Source organism: Ceratotherium simum, chromosome 29 (genome assembly GCF_057802395.1).
Source record: "Ceratotherium simum simum isolate JZ-2026a chromosome 29, ASM5780239v1, whole genome shotgun sequence".
NCBI lineage: Eukaryota > Metazoa > Chordata > Mammalia > Perissodactyla > Rhinocerotidae > Ceratotherium > Ceratotherium simum.
The window spans coordinates 14,709,795-14,732,372 of record NC_141928.1 but is presented as its reverse complement, the minus strand read 5'-3'; the positions used below and the strand labels follow the sequence as shown (position 1 = coordinate 14,732,372).

Sequence of the window (22,578 nt, the reverse complement as noted above, 5' to 3'; positions counted from 1 at the left end):
AAATACCAGCAGGGTCCCCCATGGTGGACAGGTTTCAGCAGAGCTTCCAGACTAAGATAGACTAGGAAGTAGGACCTGGCTACATCCTTCTGAAAAAATTGGCCATGAAAACCCCTAAGAATAGCAGCAGAGCTATTCTGCTATGTCTGATATAGCACCAGAAGGTGAGATGATGGCACAAAAAGACTGGGCAGGGTTCTGCTCTGCTGTCCACAGGGTTGCTAGGAGTTGGAATCAACTCCATGGCACTAACAAAATTATGTCAAAATTGTGCCAAGCAGTTTATATGCATTCATCATCTATTCCTCCCATCGACCTTATGGATGTTATTATACTGATATTATTATAATACACATTTTACAGATAAGGAAAATGAGGTTCAGAGAGATTAAGTAACACAGCACAAGCTCAGATGGCTAGAAATGGTGAAGCCAGGATTTAGACTCAGGCCTGCTGATTGCAGATCCATTGGCTCCAGATCAATTTGCTAAAAGCCAATTTGTGTAATGGTTAATTGGCCAAAATATCAGTTTATTTTAACATCTAATTGACCAGTTTTCTTTTTTTTATGGAATGTTCAATTTGTTTCTTCCCTGGCTCTTTGCTTTGTAGCTGGTTACTGAGGGGACAGAGGAAAAATCTATTGTTAAGGATTCTGATGTATGAGGACAGATAAGAAATATATTTGGGACTAGGTTCACCTTATGTGCTCAGTGTCCCTCCTTTGCTGCAGCAGTAGGTCTCAGCATCTTCAAAGCCCTCTTCACCCACTGAGGGTGTCAGCATGCTGAGAGCCCTCACTAGGTCAGTCTCTGCTCTCCTGTCTTCTGTGGCCTCTCCACCCTCTTTTAATGGGCTGTGGGAGGGTGGTCACCCAAGGGTCACAAAACCGATTCTTGGATGCTTCCTTTGCATGACCTGCTTAGCTGGGCCTACAACCTCCCTTTGGAATATGGGGTAGCTGGTGGCTCTTGCCTCGGGACATCAGTCTAATTTGAGACAGAAAGTTCCATTTTCACACGTTGTTACAAAAAACATAGGAAAAGTGGCCAAATAAAATTAAACGACAATAACAACAATAAAGAGGCCAAAAGAAAATCCTTTTCGTGAACTGGCCTACTTCCCAAGCCCTGTGTTCTGCTGACCCTTCTCCCAATCCTCCCTCTCAGGGGAGACCATCAAGATTGTGATCGAGGAGTACGTGCAGCAGCTGAGTGGCTACTTCCTGCAGCTAAAGTTTGACCCGGAGCTGCTGTTTGGTGTCCAGTTCCAGTACCGCAACCGCATTTCCACGGAGTTCAACCACCTCTACCACTGGCACCCGCTCATGCCCGACTCCTTCAAGGTGGGCTCCCAGGAGTACAGCTACGAGCAGTTCCTATTCAACACCTCCATGCTGGTGGACTATGGGGTTGAGGCCCTGGTGGACGCCTTCTCTCGCCAGAGTGCTGGCCGGGTAAGTCTCGGAGGAGCATTGGTGAGGGCGGGTGGGCTCCGGGATCCAACAGACCTGGATCCAAATCCCAGTTTTGTTTTCTGTAAAATGGGGATAGTGTCACTCCCACAGTGCGATTGTGAGCATTTCTTCATTCATCCTCTTGTTCCTTTGTTCACTCAACCATACCAGGCATTACTCCAGGTGTTGGGAATACGGTGGTGAACAAGATCAATGTGGTTCTTGGGTCCTTGACTTTTGACATTTACACCCTAGAAAGGAACAATAGTCATATGACAGCTAACATCATCTGAGCGCTTATTAGGTGTTAGGCACCCCGCCAAGTGCTGTTCTGATGTTATCAGAATTATGAGAGCATGTTAAGAACCACAATATGGAAAGTCCACAGTGCTCTGGGGACTCAAAGAGGCGCTGCTGACCTAGAGTTGTGGGTTGTGGATAAGGAAGTGATGTCGGAGCAGAGATCTGAAAGATACATAGAGATTTCCCAGGGAAAGAGGTAGTGTTAATGGCAGGGGATGATTTGTTCCAGGTGGAGGGGACAGCATGGCAAAGGCCCGGAGGTCAGAGAGCGTAGCAATTTGAGGAAGGGGAGGACATTCAGGCTATGGTAATATATTGAAAGTGCCTGCACATAGTAGGTCTTTACTAAGTCATAGGCCTCTGTTATGAGCTGAATTGTCCCCACTCCCCAAATTCATATGTTGAAGTCCTAACCCCCAGTACCTTCGAATGTGACTATATTTGGAGACGGGGTCTTTAAAGAGGTCATTAAGGTTAAATGGGGTCATTGGGTGGGCCCTACTCTGACTGGTGTCCTCATAAGAAGAGGAGATTACGGTACAGACATGCAGAGGGAAGACATAGGGAGAAGATGGCCATCTATAAGCCAAAGAGAGAGGCCTCAGAATGAAACCAAGCGTGCCGACACCTTGATCTTGGACTTCCAGCCTCCAGAACTGTAAGGACATAAATGCCTCTTGTTTAAGCCCCCCAGTCTGTGGTACTTTCTTATGGCAGCCCTAGCAAACGAATACAGCTTCTTTCCCTGAAATTCCTAATCAACTCCCTCCTAAATCTCCCCTTCCCCCCATTTGGAAGCTCCCATCTCCTTCATCCCAGCTCTCTGACTGCCTCATCCCCTGCTTCTCTCTAATCCTTGTCCTTAAGCCCTATCATGAAGTTGTGGCACCATATGGATTTAGGTTTCCTCCTGGTAATTTGACTGAAATTAGCATATGCTGCCACCAGCGGGCAGCTGCTGGCTGGTTTATGGCCTGTGTTCTCTGTGAGGACACAGACGTGAATAGAGACAATAGCTTTTGGGTGGGGCTATTTGGTTTCCAAAGCATTTTCAAGGAATGACCATGATGATGTGTGTGAAAAGCTCTGGTGTTGTACTTGGCACAAGGCAGGAGGGTGACCGAAGTGTGTTGACTCTCAAGATATTACAAAGAGTGTGAGAAGTGATAAAATAGGGCTTCCCCTGATAATCACCGCACAAGGCTTCCATCTTGGGGTCACTATGTGACCAACACTACAGTAAGTGCTTTGCATGCTTTATCTCGCTTATTTCCCCACAACCATATCAGTGGATCCTCTTACCTTCCTCATTTTTAGATATGAGGAAACTGAGACTTGGCTTAAGTAACTTGCCCAAAGTCCCTGTATTAGTTTCCTAGGGTTGATCTAACAAAGGGCCACAGACCAGGTGGCTTTAAACAGCAGAAATTTATTCTTTCACATTTCTGGAGGGTAGAAGTCTAAAATCAAGGTTTCAGCAGGGTCATGCTCTCTCTGAAGGCTCCAGGGGAGAATCTGTTCCATGCCTTTCTCTTAGCTTCTGGTGGTTACCGACAATCCTTGGTGTTCCTTGGTTTGTAGAAGCATTGTTCCAACATGGTGTTCTCTCTGTTTTCTCTTTTTATTAGGACACCAGTCATTGGATTAGGATTGCCCCACCCTAATAGGGTATGACTTCATCTTAATTGATTACATCTATTTCCAAATAAGTTCACATTCACAGGTGCTGGGGGTTAGGACTTCAACATATCTCTTTGGGGAACATAAGTCAACTCACAACAGCCCCACAGCTTGTAAATGGCCGAGCTGAAATTGGCACTAGCCTGTGCTAGCTTTGCTCCAAGGGGTATGATTTCACCCAGCTATGCTTTTCCTCTTTCCCAGTCAATTATGCTTGTACTAAACACACAACACTCTTTCTTAAGCATTAACATTATCAATTCATTCCAAACAATGAAGTTTTCTCTAGACTAGTACTCCTTAACTGTTATGAGTTGGAATTTTTTTTCTGGAGACTTCTTTATCTCACCAGGTTACCTGGGCTTTGAACCCTATTTTCCCTCCCTTCAAAGAATATTACACCACCCATTGGTCTTGGAGTTAAACTCCAAGTTGAGTTAAGCTAAATTTGTGTATATATTATAGTTTTCATGGCGAGATCTTAGCTTGCTCCCTGCTTGTTTATGACCATTTCCCTCCCAGGAGGTTTGGCAGAAGGAAGAAGAAAGAACAGATGTAGTCACCTGCATTCTTGTGAGGGGCTTTATCTGACCTGCATGGAGTGACTTGATACCCTGTGTTCCTACCTTCTAGCTCTGAGTTTCTCTTTCCTAGTGGTAGCTGGTTACTAGGGATTCACTTTTTAATATTAGATGCTCAGTAAATTTTGTTGACTCTCAGCTAAGATACAGGGAATGAGACGCAATAAAAATAGATTCCTTAGCAGGATCACTTAAAAGCTTAAACATTTCTGTTCTATGATAAGAACTGATTTCAAGAGTGACAGACACATGTCAGTTCTTCCAGGAATAATTTAAAAAACATCTTAGGAAAGCCTGGCCCCCCCCAAACTAATATTCATCCATCCTTCTGTTTCTATCACTTCATGGCTCAGAAACACTTCTGCCCCTCCAAATTTCATTTCCAGAGCTGGGATGCCCTTTCTGTCTGCTTGAGCTCTTGGCTGTGGTCATCTCTTTTACAGAGTCCTAGTTGCTGAACCCAATAGTTCCAGAACCTTCCTTAACAAGATGTTGGGATTTCTCACCTGAATTCAAAGGGTTGGAGAACAGTGTGAGCTTGTGAGCCACTAGCGGGGTCCTCCTGGCCCCCTCCATACTTTAAAGATGAGGAAGCTGAGACTCTGAGTGGGTCCCTGAGAGAGCAGGGACAGAAGTGGCAGACCTGGGGCCAGATCCCCAGCATGGTGACTACTAGGCTGAGCCATGTTCTCTTTCTTGGCTGAGGAAGGACTCCTGACCTGAAGTTCATTTCCAGGACAGTGTGGCCTGGTTCTCAGATAAACCACAGCTGTGTTTATCTCTTGGCAGATCGGTGGAGGTAGGAACATGGACTACCACGTCCTGCATGTGGCTGTGGACGTCATCAAGGAATCCCGTGAACTGCGCCTGCGGCCGTTCAACGAGTACCGCAAGAGGTTTGGCATGAAGCCCTACACCTCCTTCCAGGAACTCACAGGTGAGCAGTTGTTTCCTGCCCTCGCGGGACTCGCAATCAAGTGAGGAAGACATCAAGGAAACAGAAATGGGGCAATACATGTGGTCAGCACTGTGACCGTGGGATTATAAGGGGTGTGGGAGCACCACGCCGGGGGTGGCGAGAAATGGCAAATAACCCTGCTTGGGGGAGAGAAAGTGGCTTCTCAGCTGAGTTTGAAGGATAAATAGGCATTTTCCAGGTGAAGAATACAGAGAAGAGCCTTCTAGGTAGAGAATCAGAAAGTACAAAGGCACAGAGGTTGTACAGAATAAGCCTAATCAGGAGAACAGTCGCAGGTGTGGCTGGAGCAAAGGGCTTATTTGGAGGGGGTAGTGATGGGAGGTTGGGACCAAATTGTATCTTGGATTCCATGCTAAAGATTTTGGGTTTTATTCTGTCTAGTGGTTCCTAAACACCCATTTATGGGCCAGCTACCTAAGAATCACTTAGAAAACTGATTAAAAATACCAAATCCTAGATGTCTCTCCCAGAGATTCTGATTCATTAGGCCTGGGTGGTGCCCAAGAATCTGTATGTATGTGTATATGTATACATGTGTGTATATGCATGTACTTATGTATATGTGTATATATATATTTTTGTATACATATACATATACGTATGTATGTATATATATATGTATATACATTTGTGTGTGTGTGTGTATATATATATTTGTTGTTGTTGTTCAAGATGCCCAGCTGTTGGGCAGCCAAGTTGGGGAGCACTTGTCACAGACAATGGGGAACCACTGAACTGTTTTGACCAGGGCATGGCATGACTCATAACTATGTATGAGTGCCCTACGGAGGTGGATTTGAGGAAATGGGTAGGGAAGCTCAATGTCTGTCTCCCGTGACAGCCCAGAGGGGCAGAAAGAACATTGTCGCTAAATCTCTGTGTGAGCTTGGACAAGCTACATTACATCTCTGAGCTCTAGTAGAATGCAAAGGTTGGACCACGATAAGGCCTTGAAATGTGCCTGTGAAGGAAACAAGATGGGTAGCTTCTCCTGGTTGTAATGATCAGGTAGTTAGGGCACAGAGAAGTGAGACAAGTTGCTCAAGGTCTCATGCTGTTTGGTGGCAGATCTAGGCCTTGACTCCTTCTTCAGTAGCAAATTCCTTCCCTAGATGCAGCCCTGGAGAAGGCTCAATCAGCTAGGCCAGATTTTAGGAGATGTGCTCAGCGCTCAGGTTGCTCTTCTGAAGTCCCTTATTCGCTCCAGAAAAAAGTGGACCTAGAAGATTCCCTCCCCAGATTAACCTTAATGGATGGCATCCTAATTCTGACTCTAGCTTCTCCCCCTTGTAGGAGAGAAGGAGATGGCTGCTGAGTTGGAGGAGCTATATGGAGACATCGATGCCTTGGAGTTCTACCCGGGGCTGCTTCTTGAGAAGTGCCATCCAAACTCCATCTTTGGGGAGAGTATGATAGAAATTGGGGCTCCCTTTTCCCTCAAAGGCCTCCTAGGGAATCCCATCTGTTCTCCGGAGTACTGGAAGCCGAGCACATTTGGTGGCGAGATGGGCTTCAACATTGTCAAGACGGCCACGCTGAAGAGGCTGGTCTGCCTCAACACCAACACTTGTCCCTATGTTTCCTTCCGCATTCCCAAGCCCCCCAAGGATGATGGACCCGGTGTGGAGCGGCCATCCGGAGAGCTCTGAGGGGGCCAGGCAGCAGCATTCTGGAGGGTAGAACTTTGTGCTTGTCATTGCAGAATGCTGAGGCCAGGGTTGATAGTCTTAAATGTTGGATTCCTGGTTTGGCGTCGAGAGTATCAGGGTTGACGCTTAGAACTTTGCATCTCTCACCCATTATCTGGAACATTGTGGCCTTGTTTGTCATACTGGAAGGCTGAATTCCTGGTTAACCATCTGGAATGTTAGGAGTGGTTCTCATTTGGCATGCCAGAACACTGGGTTCCTGGTTGACAGTGTAGAATGTCCAATTTCTGGTTGATTTGGGAATACAGGCATTCTAAAATGTGAAGCTCCTGATGAAATCGCCTAGAAAGTTAGGGGGTTCTCATTTTGCTTTTAGAATTCTGGGTGGCCCTCTAGAATGGTGACTTGCTGATTAGTGATTCAGAATGTTGTGTTCCTGGTTGCTGATCCAGAACAGTGGCTGGTATGCCAGATCGATCCTGATCTGACGGTCTAGAATGTTGATTTGATTCATTTTCCTGTTCAGTGAGATATCCATGGAGCAGGAGAATCTCATGTCTAACGAGAATGCGTGGCCTGAATCTGTGCCAGCACTGAGGGAGCAAGGAGGTGGGGCGTTCTTCTCGGGACCTCAACTTAGACCCTCGTCCGAGGATATACAGGGAACAGGTGGGCTTTTTCCAGGCCATTGGTTGGAAGCCGCCAGAGATCTATCCCCATCCAGGTCTTCACTCATGGCAGCTGTTTCTCATGAAACTAATAAAAGTCTTTTTCCAAATTGCCTGCTATGTATATCTTTTGATCCCTTCCCCAGAAGCAGAGGCAACACTGAAGTGACATTTCTCCTAGCCACAAGCTAGATGTGCTAGAGGTTGCAGCATGAGACTTTCCACTGAGATCCCTGGGGCTTGTCATTGCCTAGATATTCCTCCACTGATGTTTCATTTCCCCTGTGGGTTCGACATTACCTTTTCCAGGCTTCTCTCCTAAAACACACAACTCCCCAGGTCCAGGAGATGTAGCATTCAGTTCCCACCATCTGATTAGAACAACTTCCTCCCTTGCAGAGCATACAACAGAGATGAAGGGTATCTGGGGAGGAGAGCACTTACTGTGTGCCAATTTTCACATTTAATTCTCACTTATTCTCACCCCAACAGTGTGAAGTATGTGGTGTGATCCCCATTTCAAAACCGAGGAAATTGAGGCTCACGGTGGTGAAGTGACATGCCTCACAGATGCGAGAGGCAGGTTGGGACCAGGTCTGGCTGTCTACAGCTGTGCCCTTCCCCCCATCTGGCTTCCTCTTGCTTCATGGTTTGACTCAGTTCCAGGCCCAATCTTGCCTGTCTGGCTCAGAGCCAAAGGCAGCAGGTGGGGTGTAGCCTCCACCTGACTTGCATTCTAATTGTTCAGTCACAAATATTTACTTTCCCAACTGCTTGCTACATACCAGTTACTGTCACAGGCTTGGGGCTATGGCAGTGAGCGATCAAGACAGACGAGTCTTCTGCCTGTACGGAGCTCACATTCCAGTGCGGGTAGAGTAGACGATAAACAAGAAAACAATGAAATCAGAGAAATGCAAGGTGAGTGTGCTCTCCCTTCTAACTCTCTCTGTTCTGCCCTCCCCTGCTTGGTTCCCAAGCCCTGAGACCCTTTCCCCAGCCACACAGACTCTCATAGCCAGCAAAGAGAGAGGAGCTGTCAGAGGGTAAGGTAGGAGGCTAGGAAAGATCTCTTATGCTCCCCACTGTGGGCATAGAGTTCCTGGGGAGAACAATGGCCTAGAAACAGTAGGGGAAATTGGGGTCCAGGCTGAGGGTCCCTGGGGTTGGGCGTCTAGTCTTACTGTCCAGAAAGCCCTTGTTTCTCCTTAGCTGGTTGGGGACTGCTTTTACCGCTCCCTGCTGGCCCTGTTGAATGCAAACAATGGAATCCGTCCTGCTCCCTGAGTTGTTCTGATGTTGAGGGATCCTTCAGGTGCGGAGGTGGGCCTGGTGTGGCTATGTCTTGTCATGCTTGCCTAGTATCTATTTCCCCTCTGCCTCTAATTCCCCTACTTTGCCTGAGACTCCTCCCCCTCTCTGGTTAATTTCAGTCTTGGTGGTTCCATCACGGGCCCTCTTGTGACCAAGGGGTGGGTCTGTGAATCAATCCCAGCCAATCAGACACCCACTCCTTATAAATTGGCCCCTGAGGGGAGTTGCATGGAGATCAAGAGGACTGACTCTGATTCATCCCCACAGCTGGGCTGTGAAAAGACGGTCCATTAGTTCCTGCTTCAAAGATCACTAGGGAAGCCTGGATTTCTCAAGACCTTAGCTTTTCCTTCCATCCTGGGGACTGCTCCATGAATTCCTCTTTCACTTAAATCAGTCAGAGTTGCATTTGTTGCTTGTACCAAACCATAACGGCTGCTGGCCTGAGGAGACAGAAGCAGTGTAGTGGTTCTGGAGGGAATTTTAATCAGTGGAGACACACTCAGGCTAGTGTTTCATAAGGAGCACCCTTGTGTAGGATGGACAACAGACTAGAGCAGAAAGGGCTGGAGACTGGCAGAAGGATGAGGGGGGAGTGGCTGTGGTCCAGCTGAGAGATGATGGCAGCTGGGGCCAGGTGAAGGGCTGTAGGGGTGGGAGGATGGCCTGGATTCCAGGGATAGTCTTCTCTTCAATGCAGGTGCCTAGATTAGGTGGACTTTCTTTTGTATGAACAACTGTATATGATTTTTTTGCAAATGGAAACTTATGTCAAACGCACCAAGAAGTCTCCTTCAGAGTGAAGGATCTTAATGCTCATAATGTGAATGGTCATTCCAGGAATTTTGATTTGGTTGGATGTGTTGGTTAGTTTTATGTGTCAACTTGGCTGGGTTACAGTACCCAGTTATTTAATCAACACGAGTCTAGGTGTGGCTGTGAAAGTATTTTGCAGACATTGTTAACATCTACAATCAGTTCACTTTAGGAAAAAGAGATTACTGTTGATAACGTGGGTGGGTCTCATCCGATCAGTTGGAGGCCTTAAGAACAAAAACAGGTTTCCCAGAGGAGAAGAAATTCTGCTTCAAGACCGCAGCATCAACTCCTGCCTGAGTTTCCAGCGTACCAGCCTGCCCCATGGATTTCAGTCTTGCCAATCCTGACAATTGTGTGTGGCAATTCCTAAAAATAAAGCCATATATATGTATATATACATATGTCTCCCATATACATACATACATACAGATATATATATCTTATTGGTTCTGTTTCTCTGGAGAACATGAGCTGATGCAGTGGATAATTCATTCAAGGATCTTAGTGCAAACAACAGAACTCCCTTTAGCCAGTTTAAGCAGGAAGGAATTTATTATAGGACATTGCGTAGCTCATGGAAACATTGGCAGAACCAGAGAATTCATGCTCCAGAACATTGGCCACTGCTACCGTGAAGATGCCCCTGCTACTGCGGCTGGACTCAAGCATCTCAGATTGCACCTCTGCTGCCCAAACCCCACTACTGCTGCCCCTGAAAGCTGGCAGCTTCTACAGCCACCCTTGCCAAAAATGGATTCATTCTGCATGGTGCCTGCTTCTCCACTTTTCTCTACTTAGAATTAAAGTTGTCTTCATTTCACTTCTGATTGGTGGATCCTAGCTCACATGCCTGCACTCCAGCTCCAAGAGAAAGTGGGCAAGTGAATTTTTTGGCTTGTCCCTTGGGGAAGAGGCACCCATAACATGTGAAATTCTCCATATGTGAGAAGAGTATTCAAAGGGCCGAACATGGGTGGTCTACCTCAGTAGGTCTGAGTTTTTAGTTGTGTTTTGCCTCTGTGGGCCCCAGCCCTAGAACACTGCAGAGAATGTCACAACGGTACCACTTTTGACCTGGCAGCAGCTCAATATAATTGCAAGCAAAGAATTTAAGAAGTGAGATTACAGAAGTACGTAATAGCAGAGATGCAAAGACTGTCGAGTGTACATAGTCCACTCCTATCAAAATGTTAGCATGTTAGAGCACAAAATGTCAAAAATGTTAGAGCGCTATTAAGAAAACTACAGTGAAACACTTTCCTCACTGTCTTACCTATTATTCCTGTTTGATTTCCTCCCAGGCTAGGTTTAAATACTTTTTTTGCTCTCAATTTCTACACTTTTGGTCAAAAAGACTTTTGAACCATTTGCACAACTTCAGGTTTGGTATTTTGGGTTTCAGGACAATGTGACAAGACATTCTTGCAGACTTCTGTGGCAGGTCCCTACCCCTGCCCCCCGTCGGAGTATAACATACATACAAGAAAGTGCACAATCTTAGTGCATACCCCGCTGAATTTTACATATGTATAAACCCAAGTAACTACCCAAGAAATCAAGATATAGAACATTTCCAGCACTCTAGAAGGCTCTTTTGTGCCCCTTCCCAGTCAAAAGCCTCTGAAATGTAACCACTCTTCTGACTTCTGTCACCATCAATTAGTTTGTCTGCATATGAATTTCATTTGAACAGAGTCATAGGATGTGTGCTGTTTTGTGTCTGGCTTTGCTTAGTATGTCTGTTGACATCTGTGTTGCTGTGTGTATCAGCAGTTGGATATTCTTTATTGCTGTACAGATATTTAATGAATACCACAATTGATTTATCTAGGCAAGTGTCAGTGGACATTTGGATTGTTTCCATTTTTTGGCTATTATGAGTATAGCTGCCTCTATGGTAGATTTAACCCTTATAACCAGCACTGTATTTTGTTTTTTGTGAGGAAGATCAACCCTGAGCTAACATCCTATGCCAATCCTCCTCTCTCTCTCTCTTTTTTTTTACTGAGGAAGATTGGCCCTGAGGTAACATCCGTGCCCATCTTCCTCCACTTTATATGGGACGCTGCCACAGCACAGCTTGACAAGCGGTGTGTCGGCGCGCACCGGGGATCCGAACCTGCGAACCATGGGCTGCCCTTAACCGCTTGCACCACTGGGCTGGCCCGCAGTGCTCTATTTAAGGTGTCATCTTTCATACACATTTATTATGGGAAATGGTTCTTGTTTTCTATTCAAAATCCCCTGTTGTGTCTTCTCTTGCATTATGGCCTGATGGAAAGAGAAAATACATTCTTGAGAGTGACATGCACCATTAGAGAAGGGGAAGGGCAATGTATATTAATAAGGAGCCTACTCTGTGGCGTGTACTTTATCTGCCTACTTCATTAACTCTTACTAATAGCCCTATGAGTAGGTTTTCCTGTTTCACAGAGGAGGAAATTGAGATGCAGAAAATTAGGTGACTTGTCCAGAGTCATACAGCTGTGAAGTAGTGGGAGGCAGCAGTCAAATTCCAAAGTGTGGCCTATTTCCACCATGTGCCGGCTCAAGACCTCCAGAGCCAGAGTCACAGTGGGGCTGGGGGAATGGAGGGTGGAGAGTGTAGTGAGGTGGTGGGCACTGGTGATGTTAATAGACTTCCAGAGGATTCTGTTCATAAGCCTCGGATGGAGATCTTTGCACTGTATCGTGCTGCCTCTTGGTTATTCTTTTCCTCTTTAGATGAGTGACGTTTTCTTTCCTCTCCCCATGACTCACTTTTTCCAGGCTTGCTATCTCTTTTCTGATCTGTGATTTGCACTCTGTACCCTATGATGATGTTCACTGAAAACTGGTTCCCTGAAGTCTGAAAGGCCGTGTCCATTTATCTCCCCATCTGCTGCTGCCTTCCTTCCCTCCCTCCCTTCTAGCCACACTTGGTGAAGCTCCAACCCCGAGCTCCACTTTCCCCCGCCATGAAGATTCTCAAGGGCATCTTCTTGTCTTGGTTCTTGCCTCCGTGGGAAGAACTCAAGATAGATCCTAGTTGATTCCTGCTCCCTACTCACCCTATGGGGTGGAGAAGGAGGCTTGGCGGTTTTGTTTTACTGTGGTAAAATACATCTAACATAAAGTTGACCACTTTAACCGTTTTTAAGTGTACTGGTGAGTGGCAGTTGGTGCATTCACAATGTTGTACAACCATCACCAATATCTAGTTCCAGAACATTTTCATCATTCCAGAAGGAAGTCCTGTACCTGTTAAGCAGTCACTCCTCATTCCCTACTCCCCCCAGCCCCTGGCAACCATTCATCTGCTATCTGTCTGACAGTGTTTTGAGTGCTCACTACATGCCAGGAATTGTGCTAATCCCATCATACATAATATCTTATTAATTATCATGAAAGCAGCTCTGTGAAATTGGAGTTCTTCCTTGCATTTCCAGATGAGATGACTGAGGCTCAGAGAGAAGAGATTTCTGTGAGGTCATAAAGCCTATGAATGGCAGAATCTGGACCACAACCCACAGCTAAGTGCTATGTCCAACCTGTGCTGAACTGATGGCCAAGATCTACGAGGCCTTCCCTGTGATAAGGGTGACATAGGTCTGGGTGATGCCTAAGCCCCTATTCTTTCCATTCGGAAGGAATGCAGTTAGCACATGTTCAAATGACTTATGCTTTAGGAATTTTCTGGGATCTGGGATGCTGGGTTGAGGGAAGCAGCCCGATGGCAAGATCCCAGCTAATGTGACCCAAGGCACTGTCGGTTGCCTTCACAAATCTTGGGACGGCACGCAGGGCAGCAGAATCAGAAGAAATGGAGTGACTCCAGATGTGCCTCAGGGTGAGGGATCTCACGAAGGGAAAGGCTCTAACAAGAGCCAGATGGCTGGTTCTTGTCCATTGGTTATTTAGGAGTCTGTCTCCAAGAGCTTGGGCTCCTGGTTCCCGGGACCATGTAGACTGACTTCCTTTGTGATTCTGGAAATGAAAGAAGCAATTGCAATCTCCTTGTACATAAAAAGAAAGGACGGTTTATTAGACTTAATAGAAAAGTTATAATATGACATCAAGGCAATATTTTCCTGGCCTTCGTGCTAAGGCACATCTTTTTTTGATATCTCATCCTACATCATACCAAACATTAAAATGCATCCATATACCACATATAATATAATTTACACATTTATACTTTACATATATGTTGAGGTGGGTTTTAGTTAACTAGGTAGCGTATTACATTTTGTAGACATTTAATTAAACATTTATAGTTATAATTTTATCATTTTATTTTAGTATTTTGGAGAATACATTATTTCTTCTAAGTCTCAAATAATTCCATAAGCCCTTGAAAGGCTTGGTGACCATCAGGCACCGTGCCCATGGATTTATTGAGTAACCTGGCTTTGTGGGCCTCTCTGGATGATCCTGCATCATCGTTGTTGGGTAGCCTTCTTCTCGTTGATCTGAATCTGACCATTCTTATCCCACAAACAGACAGATCAGAGGTGAGTTCTCTGCTGATTTGGAAAAATATGGACATAAGTTACCCAACTAAGTGTCTCCAATGAAATGCTTCTACATATTCCGCTTTATAAATATAGCTGAACTGGTAGCTGCCATTCAAAATGGCAGCTATGTCTTATACATTAGCTGGTCTGGACACTTCTCATTGCTGTCAAACGAGGGAGAAAGTAGTGAATCTCATCACTGAATGGACTTTGAGCAGTATAAAAGTTGGCGAAGTAGCCGGGTACCTGTGGGCATAATCTTGCTAATGGAAAAGCAGGGAGAGATAAATCATCAAAGACATTACAGTGTGGTGGTTTAAAAATTATTTTACAGTACGTAATTGAGGTATATTTTACATATAAATGCACCCATTGAAATGCACCCATCTTCAGTGTACAGACTGAATTTTTTTACCCTCCAGCTGTAACTACTATTCTGACTTCTAGCACCATAGATTAGTTTAGTCTGTTCTTGAACTTCATATAAATGGCATCATGTTATATGTACTGTTTTGTTTCTTGCTTCCTTTGCTCAATGTAATATCTTGTAAAATTATCTATGTTGTTCTGTTTATCAGTAGTTTGTTCTTTTTTAATCCTGGGTAGCATTCCATTCCATATTATGTAAATATACAGCCATTTGTTTATCCTTTTTCTTGTTGATGGACATTTGGGTTGTTTCTAGTTTTTGCTATTATGAATACAATTGTTATGAACATTTGATACAAGTCACTTGTGGATATATTTCTTCATTTCTCTTGGACAAGTATTTGGAGTAGAATTTCTGGATCATGTGATAAAATGTATATTTAACTTTATAAGAAACTGCTAAATAGTTTTCCAAAGTGGTCGAACCGTGTTGCACTCCCATCAATGTGAGAGAGTTCTAATTGTTCTGCATCTTTGGCAACACTTGGTTACTATAAATCTTCTTAATTTTAGCCATTCTTCTGGTGGGTATTAATTAAAAGTGTAGTTTTAGTTTTCATTTTCTGATGACTAACGATGTTCAGGATCATTGGTTATTTGCATATCTTCTTTTATGATGTGTCTGTTCAAATCTTTTGCCCATTTTTTATTAGGTTGTCTTCTTATTGCTATTATAAGTTATAGGTATTGAAAATATTTTCCTCTCATCTGTGGTTTGCCCTTTCATTTTCCTAATATAATTTTGAAGAACGTATTTTAAAATATTTTGATAAAGTCCAACTTACCATTTTTTCTCTAAAGGTTAATGTTTTTTTTTCTATCTAAGAAATTTTGCTTACTGCAGAGTCATGAAGATATTCTCCTATTTTTTTATGGAAGCTTTATAGATTTTAGGTCTAAAATGCATTTTAACTTAAGTTTTGTGTATCATGTGAGACAGGATCAAGGTTTATTTTTTGCATTTTGACATCTAGTTGTTCTAGCATCATTTGTTGAACAAACTATTCTTTTCCCCACTGAATTGTGCTGGCACCTTTGTAAAGAATTAAGTGACTGCATGTGTGTGGATATATTTCTGAACTCTGTTATGTTTCCCTGATTTATCTATCATTATGACAACACCGTACTGGCTTGTAGTTTTATAGTAAGTAGCTTTTTACTAAGTCTTGAAATTTTTTAGTGCAAGTTCTCCTACTTTGTTTTTCTTTTTAAGATTATTTTTGCTTTTCTAGGTCCTTTGAATTTCCATTCATATCTTAGAATCACCTTGTTAATTTCTATAAAAACACCTGTTGGGATTTTGAGTGGAACAGTATTGAACCTATAGATCAGGTTGGGAAGAACTGACATCTTAATGTTGAACCTTTCAATTCAGGAGCATGGTGTATCTCTTCATTTATTTAGATCTTTAATTTCTCTAGCATTGTTTTGTACTGTTCAGTATACAGGTATTGCACGATTTTGTTGAATTCATTCAGAAGTATTTAAAGGTTTTGGATGATATTATAAATGGAATTATTTTTAAAATTTAATTTGGTTGGATTTTTTTCCCATTCATATGTGCTTTATTTATGACAAAATTGGTACTACAGAGTGGTGGTAATAGGACAGTATTTTTAATAAGTGATACTGGGCCAAATATACAATTTCATATCCATATGGAAAAAATGGAACTTCCCCCTACCTTGCACTATATAACAAACAATAAGTCCAGATAGATTGCAGATTTAATGGGAACGGTAAATCAATACAGCTTTGATTAAGGAAAGCTATCTTAAACAGAATATCAAAAGCATTAACCACAAAACAAAGATTGATGAATTGGGCTGTCTTAAAATTAAGAATTTCTGTCCATCAAATGACACATTCAGAGAATAAAAGGCACATCTTGATTTTTTTTTTTGCTAGTATATAGAAATACAACTGATTTTTGGATCCTGTAATCTTGCTAAATTCACATATTGGTTTTAGTAGATATTTTTGCAGATTCCTTGGGCTTTTCTATGTAGCTAATAGTGTTATCTTCCAATGAAAAGAATTTAACTTCTTCCTTTTCAATATATTTGCCTTTTATTTCTTTTTCTTGCCATGCTGTGTGGCTTGGACCTCTAGTACAATATTTAATAGAATCTGTAAAGGACAGCATCCTTCCCTTGTCCCCATCTTAGGGTGATTGCATTTAGTCTTTTCCATTAAATGTGATGTAAGCTGTAAGTATTTTGTGGAATTACTTCCGTCAGTTTGAAGAAGTTCCCTTCTATTCTGAGCTCGCTGAGAGTTCTTTTATTGAATTTGTTTTTGTCAAGTGCTTTTTCTGATCTATTGAGAAAATCATGTTTTTTCTTTTTTTTTGCTGAGGAAGAGTCACCCTGAGCTAACATCCAGTGCCAATCTTCCTCTCCTTTTTTTGTATGGGAGCTGCCACCACCGCATGGCCACTGACAGACGAGTGGCGTGGGTCTGTGCCCAGGAATTGAACCTGGGTCGCTGAAGCAGAGCACACCAAACTTAACTACTGGGCCACTGGGGCTCGCCCATGTTTTTTCTTTTTTATTCTGTTGATATGGTGAATTACACTGGTTGATTTTTGAATGCTAAACGAACTTTGCCTTCCTGGGTTAAACCACCCTTGGTCATGAGGTCTTATCTTTTTTATATAGTGTTGGATTCAAGTTGATAATATTTTATATGGATTTTTGTGTCTATATTAATGAGAGCTATTGGTCTGCAGATTTCTTTTATTGTAATATCTTTGGTTTTTGAATCAGGGTAATACTGGTCTCATAAAATGGATTGGGAAGTGGTCACACCTCTATTTTCTGAAAGAGTTAATGTAAGATTTGTATAATTTCTTATTTAAATGTTTAATAGAATTTACCAATGAAGCCATTTAGACTTGGAAGTTTTGCTTTGGGAATTTCTTAAATTATAAATTTAATTTTTAAAAGAGATATAGAGTTATTTAGATTTTCCGTTTTTTTTTCTTGCTTTCATAATTTGTGTCTTTCAAGGAATTTGTCCCTAGGTTGTTGAATTTATCAGCATAAAGTTGTTCATGATATTCCTTTACTACACTTTAATATCTGTAGGACGTGTAGTGATGTCTTATCTATCATTCTGGTTATTGACATATTGCCTGGTGCAATCTATAGGGTGTGCTCAGGAGCAAAGCCAATTAAATACAAATCTCACCCAATATGGTCCCTTCTTACAAGGTTAATTTCCCTTCATTTTCTACCTCCTTTTGTTTACACTCTAAAGTCTTCAAACAAATATATATTTTTTTTACCAGAGTTTCCTTCTCAATAATTTATAATTATTAATGTTGGAGGGTCACTGTGAGACAAGCTGCTTTGCCATTACTGGAATCAGAATTCTACCATCTTGCTATATATTTTCTATTTGTCCTGCCTGTTTTTTGTTCCTTTTTCTCTCTTTCCTTGTCTTCTTTTAAACTGATCATTTTTGTTATTTAATTTTTGTCCTTCTATTAGCTTGTTAGTTATAGATTTTAAACTATTCTCTTAGTGCTTACCTTAGACCTTACAATATACATCTTTTACTTATTAAAGTCCAGTATATATTAGTATTTTTTTCCCATCTCCTTGTGAAGGCAAGAACCCTAGAACACTTGAACCCTGTTTCCTCCCATCTTGCCTTTTGAGGTGTAGTTGTAATGTGTTTTAATTCAACATGTATTTTAAACCTCATAAGACATCCTTACTATTACTTTAAATAGGCAATATTCATTTAGATTTACCCATATTTTTACCATTTCCACTGCATTTCACTTCTTCCTGCATTTTGTGCTTTCATCTGGGATCATTTTCCTTCTCTCTTTAGTGTTTCCCTTTAGTGTGGGACTTCTAGAAATATATGATTATACTCTTCTCTTCACTGATTACTCACTCTGCTCTCAATATCCTGGGCTATTATGTAGCTAAACCCTTGTTGGTATCTTTAAGGGGGAGAGTCTCTCAATTTTTTGTTTTGGCTATTCTTATAGGTTCTGTTTTTTGTCTTCCTATCCCCCACATACGAATATCTCTACTCTTCTTGCTTTCCTTTTCCCACCAGAGAGTCACTACAAGTCTCCTTCACGGCCTGTCTTCTCAGCCCATCCACCAAGAACTTCTCTGTAGAAGTTATTCTAGCACAGCCCTCCAATTACCCAGATCAGTGCAATAATTGCAATGATAAGCTGATGTTAAAAGCACAGTGGAGAGAGTTATTAAGCCCATTTGGACCCAAGGATAAGGAAGAATGCCCACAGAAAGATATAGAGAAGTCAGGCCTTGAAGGATGACAACTAGGCGTTGACTGAGAGGAGAAGAGAGGCAAAGATATTATAATCACATAAGCAAATATGGATGTATGAAAAAGTGGTAAGTGTTTGGGGAATGAAGCTGGTTCAGGATTTGGTATAGGCATGGATGGTGAATATATAGCTTGCTTGGGACCATCTCCCCCATTCCATGTCCAAGGCACACATTTGCTAATCTATCACAGAGCATTATTTCTCACTGGGATTGAGAAGAGTCTTTGAATCATTCTCAAATTGGCACTCTAGGCAGCTACTGTTAATTAAATAGTAGTGGCATAAGAAATGAAACCTACTTGTTATTCTGGTAATAAGGAGAATGATAAGTCATGAAGAGAAATGAGGCTGGGGAGTTAGGCAGGACCCAGGCTGGGAAGATGCTTTTGGTAATGGCGTCAGTGATCATCACCTCATGAGGATTTGAGTGTGAAATATCAGAAAAGTTTCATTGGTTTTGGAGCCGCCTCTGTGGGACCTGGCCTATTCTATGACCTTGTTAACGAGGCCCCAGAGAAACTCCAGTTGAGAATCTCCTGGCTCCCCTGCTTTGGCATTAATAAGCCACTCAGGAAAGTTCTTCGTGGTTTAATTAAGTGACGTCTGTGGTTCAAAGTTTGGCTTCTCCTAAGTGAGCAATAATTAGGAATTAGGCCTGGTCACCAACTCAAAGTACTGTGGGAATAGAGATCCTTTCTCAGGCTCATCTGCCCCACTTCCCAATCAGACAAGCAGGGCCTACCTGGCTCTGGTCTGGAATTACATGTGGAATTGAGGCACCAAGTTCAAGGATGGGTCTTGCATGGCCATAGTCATCCTAGTAATTTCCTTTGTGTTGAAGGAGGTATGCAATTATAAAATGGGATTAGTGAAAGCCTAAGGCAGGAGGTGCCTGATGTGTTTGAGGAATAATAACAGGGCAAGTGGACTGGACTGAATGAGCAGAGAGAGGCAGGGAATGAGCCCAGAGAGCTCAGAGGGCCAGTGCATGTAGGGCCTTGTAGACCATTGCAAAGATTTTGGCTTTAATGCTGAGCCAGCTTTATCAATGTTTTGTTGTCAATGCATTTTGATTTTAGTTAAGAAATAGGTCCCTAGTCCAAGGTCTAAAATGTAACTACCTTTATTTTCTACCAAGTGTTTTATTTTTTAAAGTCAGGTTTTACTGTACATGAAGTATAATTTATGTACAATAAAATTTATCTATGTTAAGTTTTCTCTTCAATGAGTTTTGACAAATGTATGTTCTTATGTAACAATAACAATCAAGAAATAGAACATTTCCATCACTCTGGAAATTTCTCTCCTGCCTCTTTGTAGTCACTACCCTTCTCCCACTCCTGTCTCCAGGTAAACACTGATCTGATTTCCTGTTTCCTTTTCCTGAATGTCACATAAATAGAATCATACAATATGTAGCTTTTTTTTGGGTCTTCTTTCACTTAGCATACTGCTTTCGAGATTCATCCAAGTCATTGCACGTATCAATAGCTCATTCCTTTTTATTGTTGACTAATATTCCACGCATGGATGTACAACAATTTGTTTATCCATTCATCAGTTGATGGACTGTCTCCAATATTTGGCTACTGTGAATAAAGCTGCTATAAATGTTGGTGTACAGTTCTTTGCATAAAGATATGTTTTCATTTCTCTTGGGTAAATACCTAGGGCTGGGATTGCTGTGTTGTATGGTAGGTGTGTGTTAAATGTTTAAATAAACTGTCAAACCATTTTAAGCACCTGCCAAAATGGAAAGTGGTTGTTCCAATTTGCAATGGATAAGATTTTCAGGTGCTCCCCTCACCAGGACTTGGTATTGTCAGTCTTTTAAATTTTAGCCATTTTAGTGGATGTGTAGTGGTATCTCATTGTGGTTTTAATTTGCATTTCCCTAATGACTAATGACGTTGCACATCTTTTCATGTGCTTATTTGCCATCTGTATGTCTTCTTTGGTTAAATGTCTGTTCAGACCTTTTGCCCATTATTTAGTTGGGTTGTTTGTCTTATTATTAATTTTTAGAGTTCTTTATCTATTATGGATACAAGTCTTTATCAATATGTGTTTTGCAACCATTTCCTCCCAGCGTGTGCCTGTCTTTACATTCTATAAATGGTGTCTTTCAAATAGCAGAAGTTTTAAATTTTGATGAAGCTGAATTTATCATTTTTTTATTTATGGTTTGTACTTTTTGCTTCCTATTGAAAAAAATGTTTGCTTAATCCAAAGTTACAAAGCTTTTCTCTATGTTTTCTTTTAGAAGTCTTACAGATTGAGCTCTTAAATTTAAGTCTATGATCCACTTTGAATGAACTTTTTTTTATTGAGGTCATAATAGTTTATAATATTGTGAAATTTCAGTTGTACATTGTTATTCATCTGTCACCATATATTTGTACTCCTTTACCCCTTATGCCCACCCCCAACCCCCTTCCCCTCTGGTAACCACTAATAGTTCTCTTTCTTCACGTGTTTATCTTCCACATATGAGTGAAATCATACGGTGTTGTCTTTCTCTGTCTGGCTTATTTCAATTAATGTAATATCCTCAAGGTTATTGCAAATGGGACAATTTTGTCTTTTTTTTATGGCTGAGCAGTATTCCATTGTATATATATACCACATCTTCTTTATCCATTCATCAGTTGATGGGCACTTGGGTTTCTTCCACGACTTGGCTATTGTGAATAACGCTACAATGAACATGGGGGTGCATAAGTCTCTTTGAATTATTGATTTCAAGTTCTTTGGATAAATACCCAGTACTGGGATAGCTGGGTCATATGGTATTTCTATTTTTAATTTTTTGAGAAATCTCCATACTGTTTTCCATAGTGGCTGCACCAATTTGCATTCCCACCAGCAGTGTATGAGGGTTCGCTTTTCTCCACATCCTCTCCAACATTTGTTATTTTTTGTCTTGGTGATTATAACCATTCTAACGGGTGTAAGGTGATATCTCAGTGTAGTTTTGATTTGCATTTCCCTGACGATTAGTGATGTTGAGCATCTTTTCATGTGCCTCTTGGCCATCTGTATGTCTTCTTTGGGAAAAGGTCTGTTCATATCCTCTGCCCATTTTTTGTTGTTGTTGAGTTGTGTGAGTTCTTTATATATTTTAGAGATTAATTTTGGATATACGATTTGCAAATATTTTCTTCCAGATGGTGGGTTATCTTTTTGTTTTATTCCTGCTTTCCTTTGCATTGCAGAAGCTCTTTAGTCTGATGAAGTCCCAATTGTTTATTTTTTCTTTTGTTTTCCTTGCCTGAGTAGACCTAGTATTTGAAAAGACCCTTCTAAGACTGATGTCAAAGAGCATACTGCCTATATTTTCTTCTAGAAGTTTTATGGCCTCACATCTTACCTTCAAGTCTTTAATCCATTTTGAGTTAATTTTTGTATATGGTGAAAGATAATGGTCTACTTTCCTTCTGTTGCATGTGGCTGTCCAGTTTTCCCAACACCATTTATTGAGGAGACTTTCCTTTCTCCATTGTATGTTCTTGGCGCCTTTGTCGAATATTAGCTGTCTGTAGATGTGTGGTTTTATTTCTGGGCTGTCAATTCTGTTCCATTGATATGTGTGTCTGTTTTTGTACTAGGACCATGTTGTTTTGATTACTATAGCTTTGTAGTATATTTTGAGGTCAGGGATTGTGATGCCTCCGGCTTTGTTCTTTCTTCTCAGGATTGGTTTAGCTTTTTGGGATCTTTTGTTGCCCTATATAAATTTTAGGATTCTTTGTTCTATTTCTGTGAAGAATGTCATTGGGATTCTGATTGGGATTGCATTGAATCTGTAGATTGCTTTAGGTAAATATGGACATTTTAACTATGTTTATTCTTCCAATCCCTGTGCATGGAATATCATTCCATTTCT

At 41.8% G+C, this 22,578-nt stretch overlaps 1 protein-coding gene across 5 annotated transcripts in view; it reads left to right on the top strand.

Annotated features, from left to right (window-relative positions):
* Positions 1–7,424, top strand: part of PTGS1 (prostaglandin-endoperoxide synthase 1) — a 34,247-nt gene extending 26,823 nt beyond the window's left edge. For all 5 annotated transcript variants that reach the window (XM_087419152.1, XM_087419151.1, XM_014782122.2 and 2 more), the window contains 3 exons: positions 1,170–1,456; positions 4,810–4,957; positions 6,293–7,424. In XM_087419152.1, the coding sequence (XP_087275278.1) occupies positions 1,170–1,456; positions 4,810–4,957; positions 6,293–6,648 (791 nt within the window). In that variant the 3' untranslated portion in view covers positions 6,649–7,424. The remainder of the gene's footprint in view (positions 1–1,169; positions 1,457–4,809; positions 4,958–6,292) is intronic.
* Positions 7,425–22,578: the final 15,154 nt, after the last annotated feature.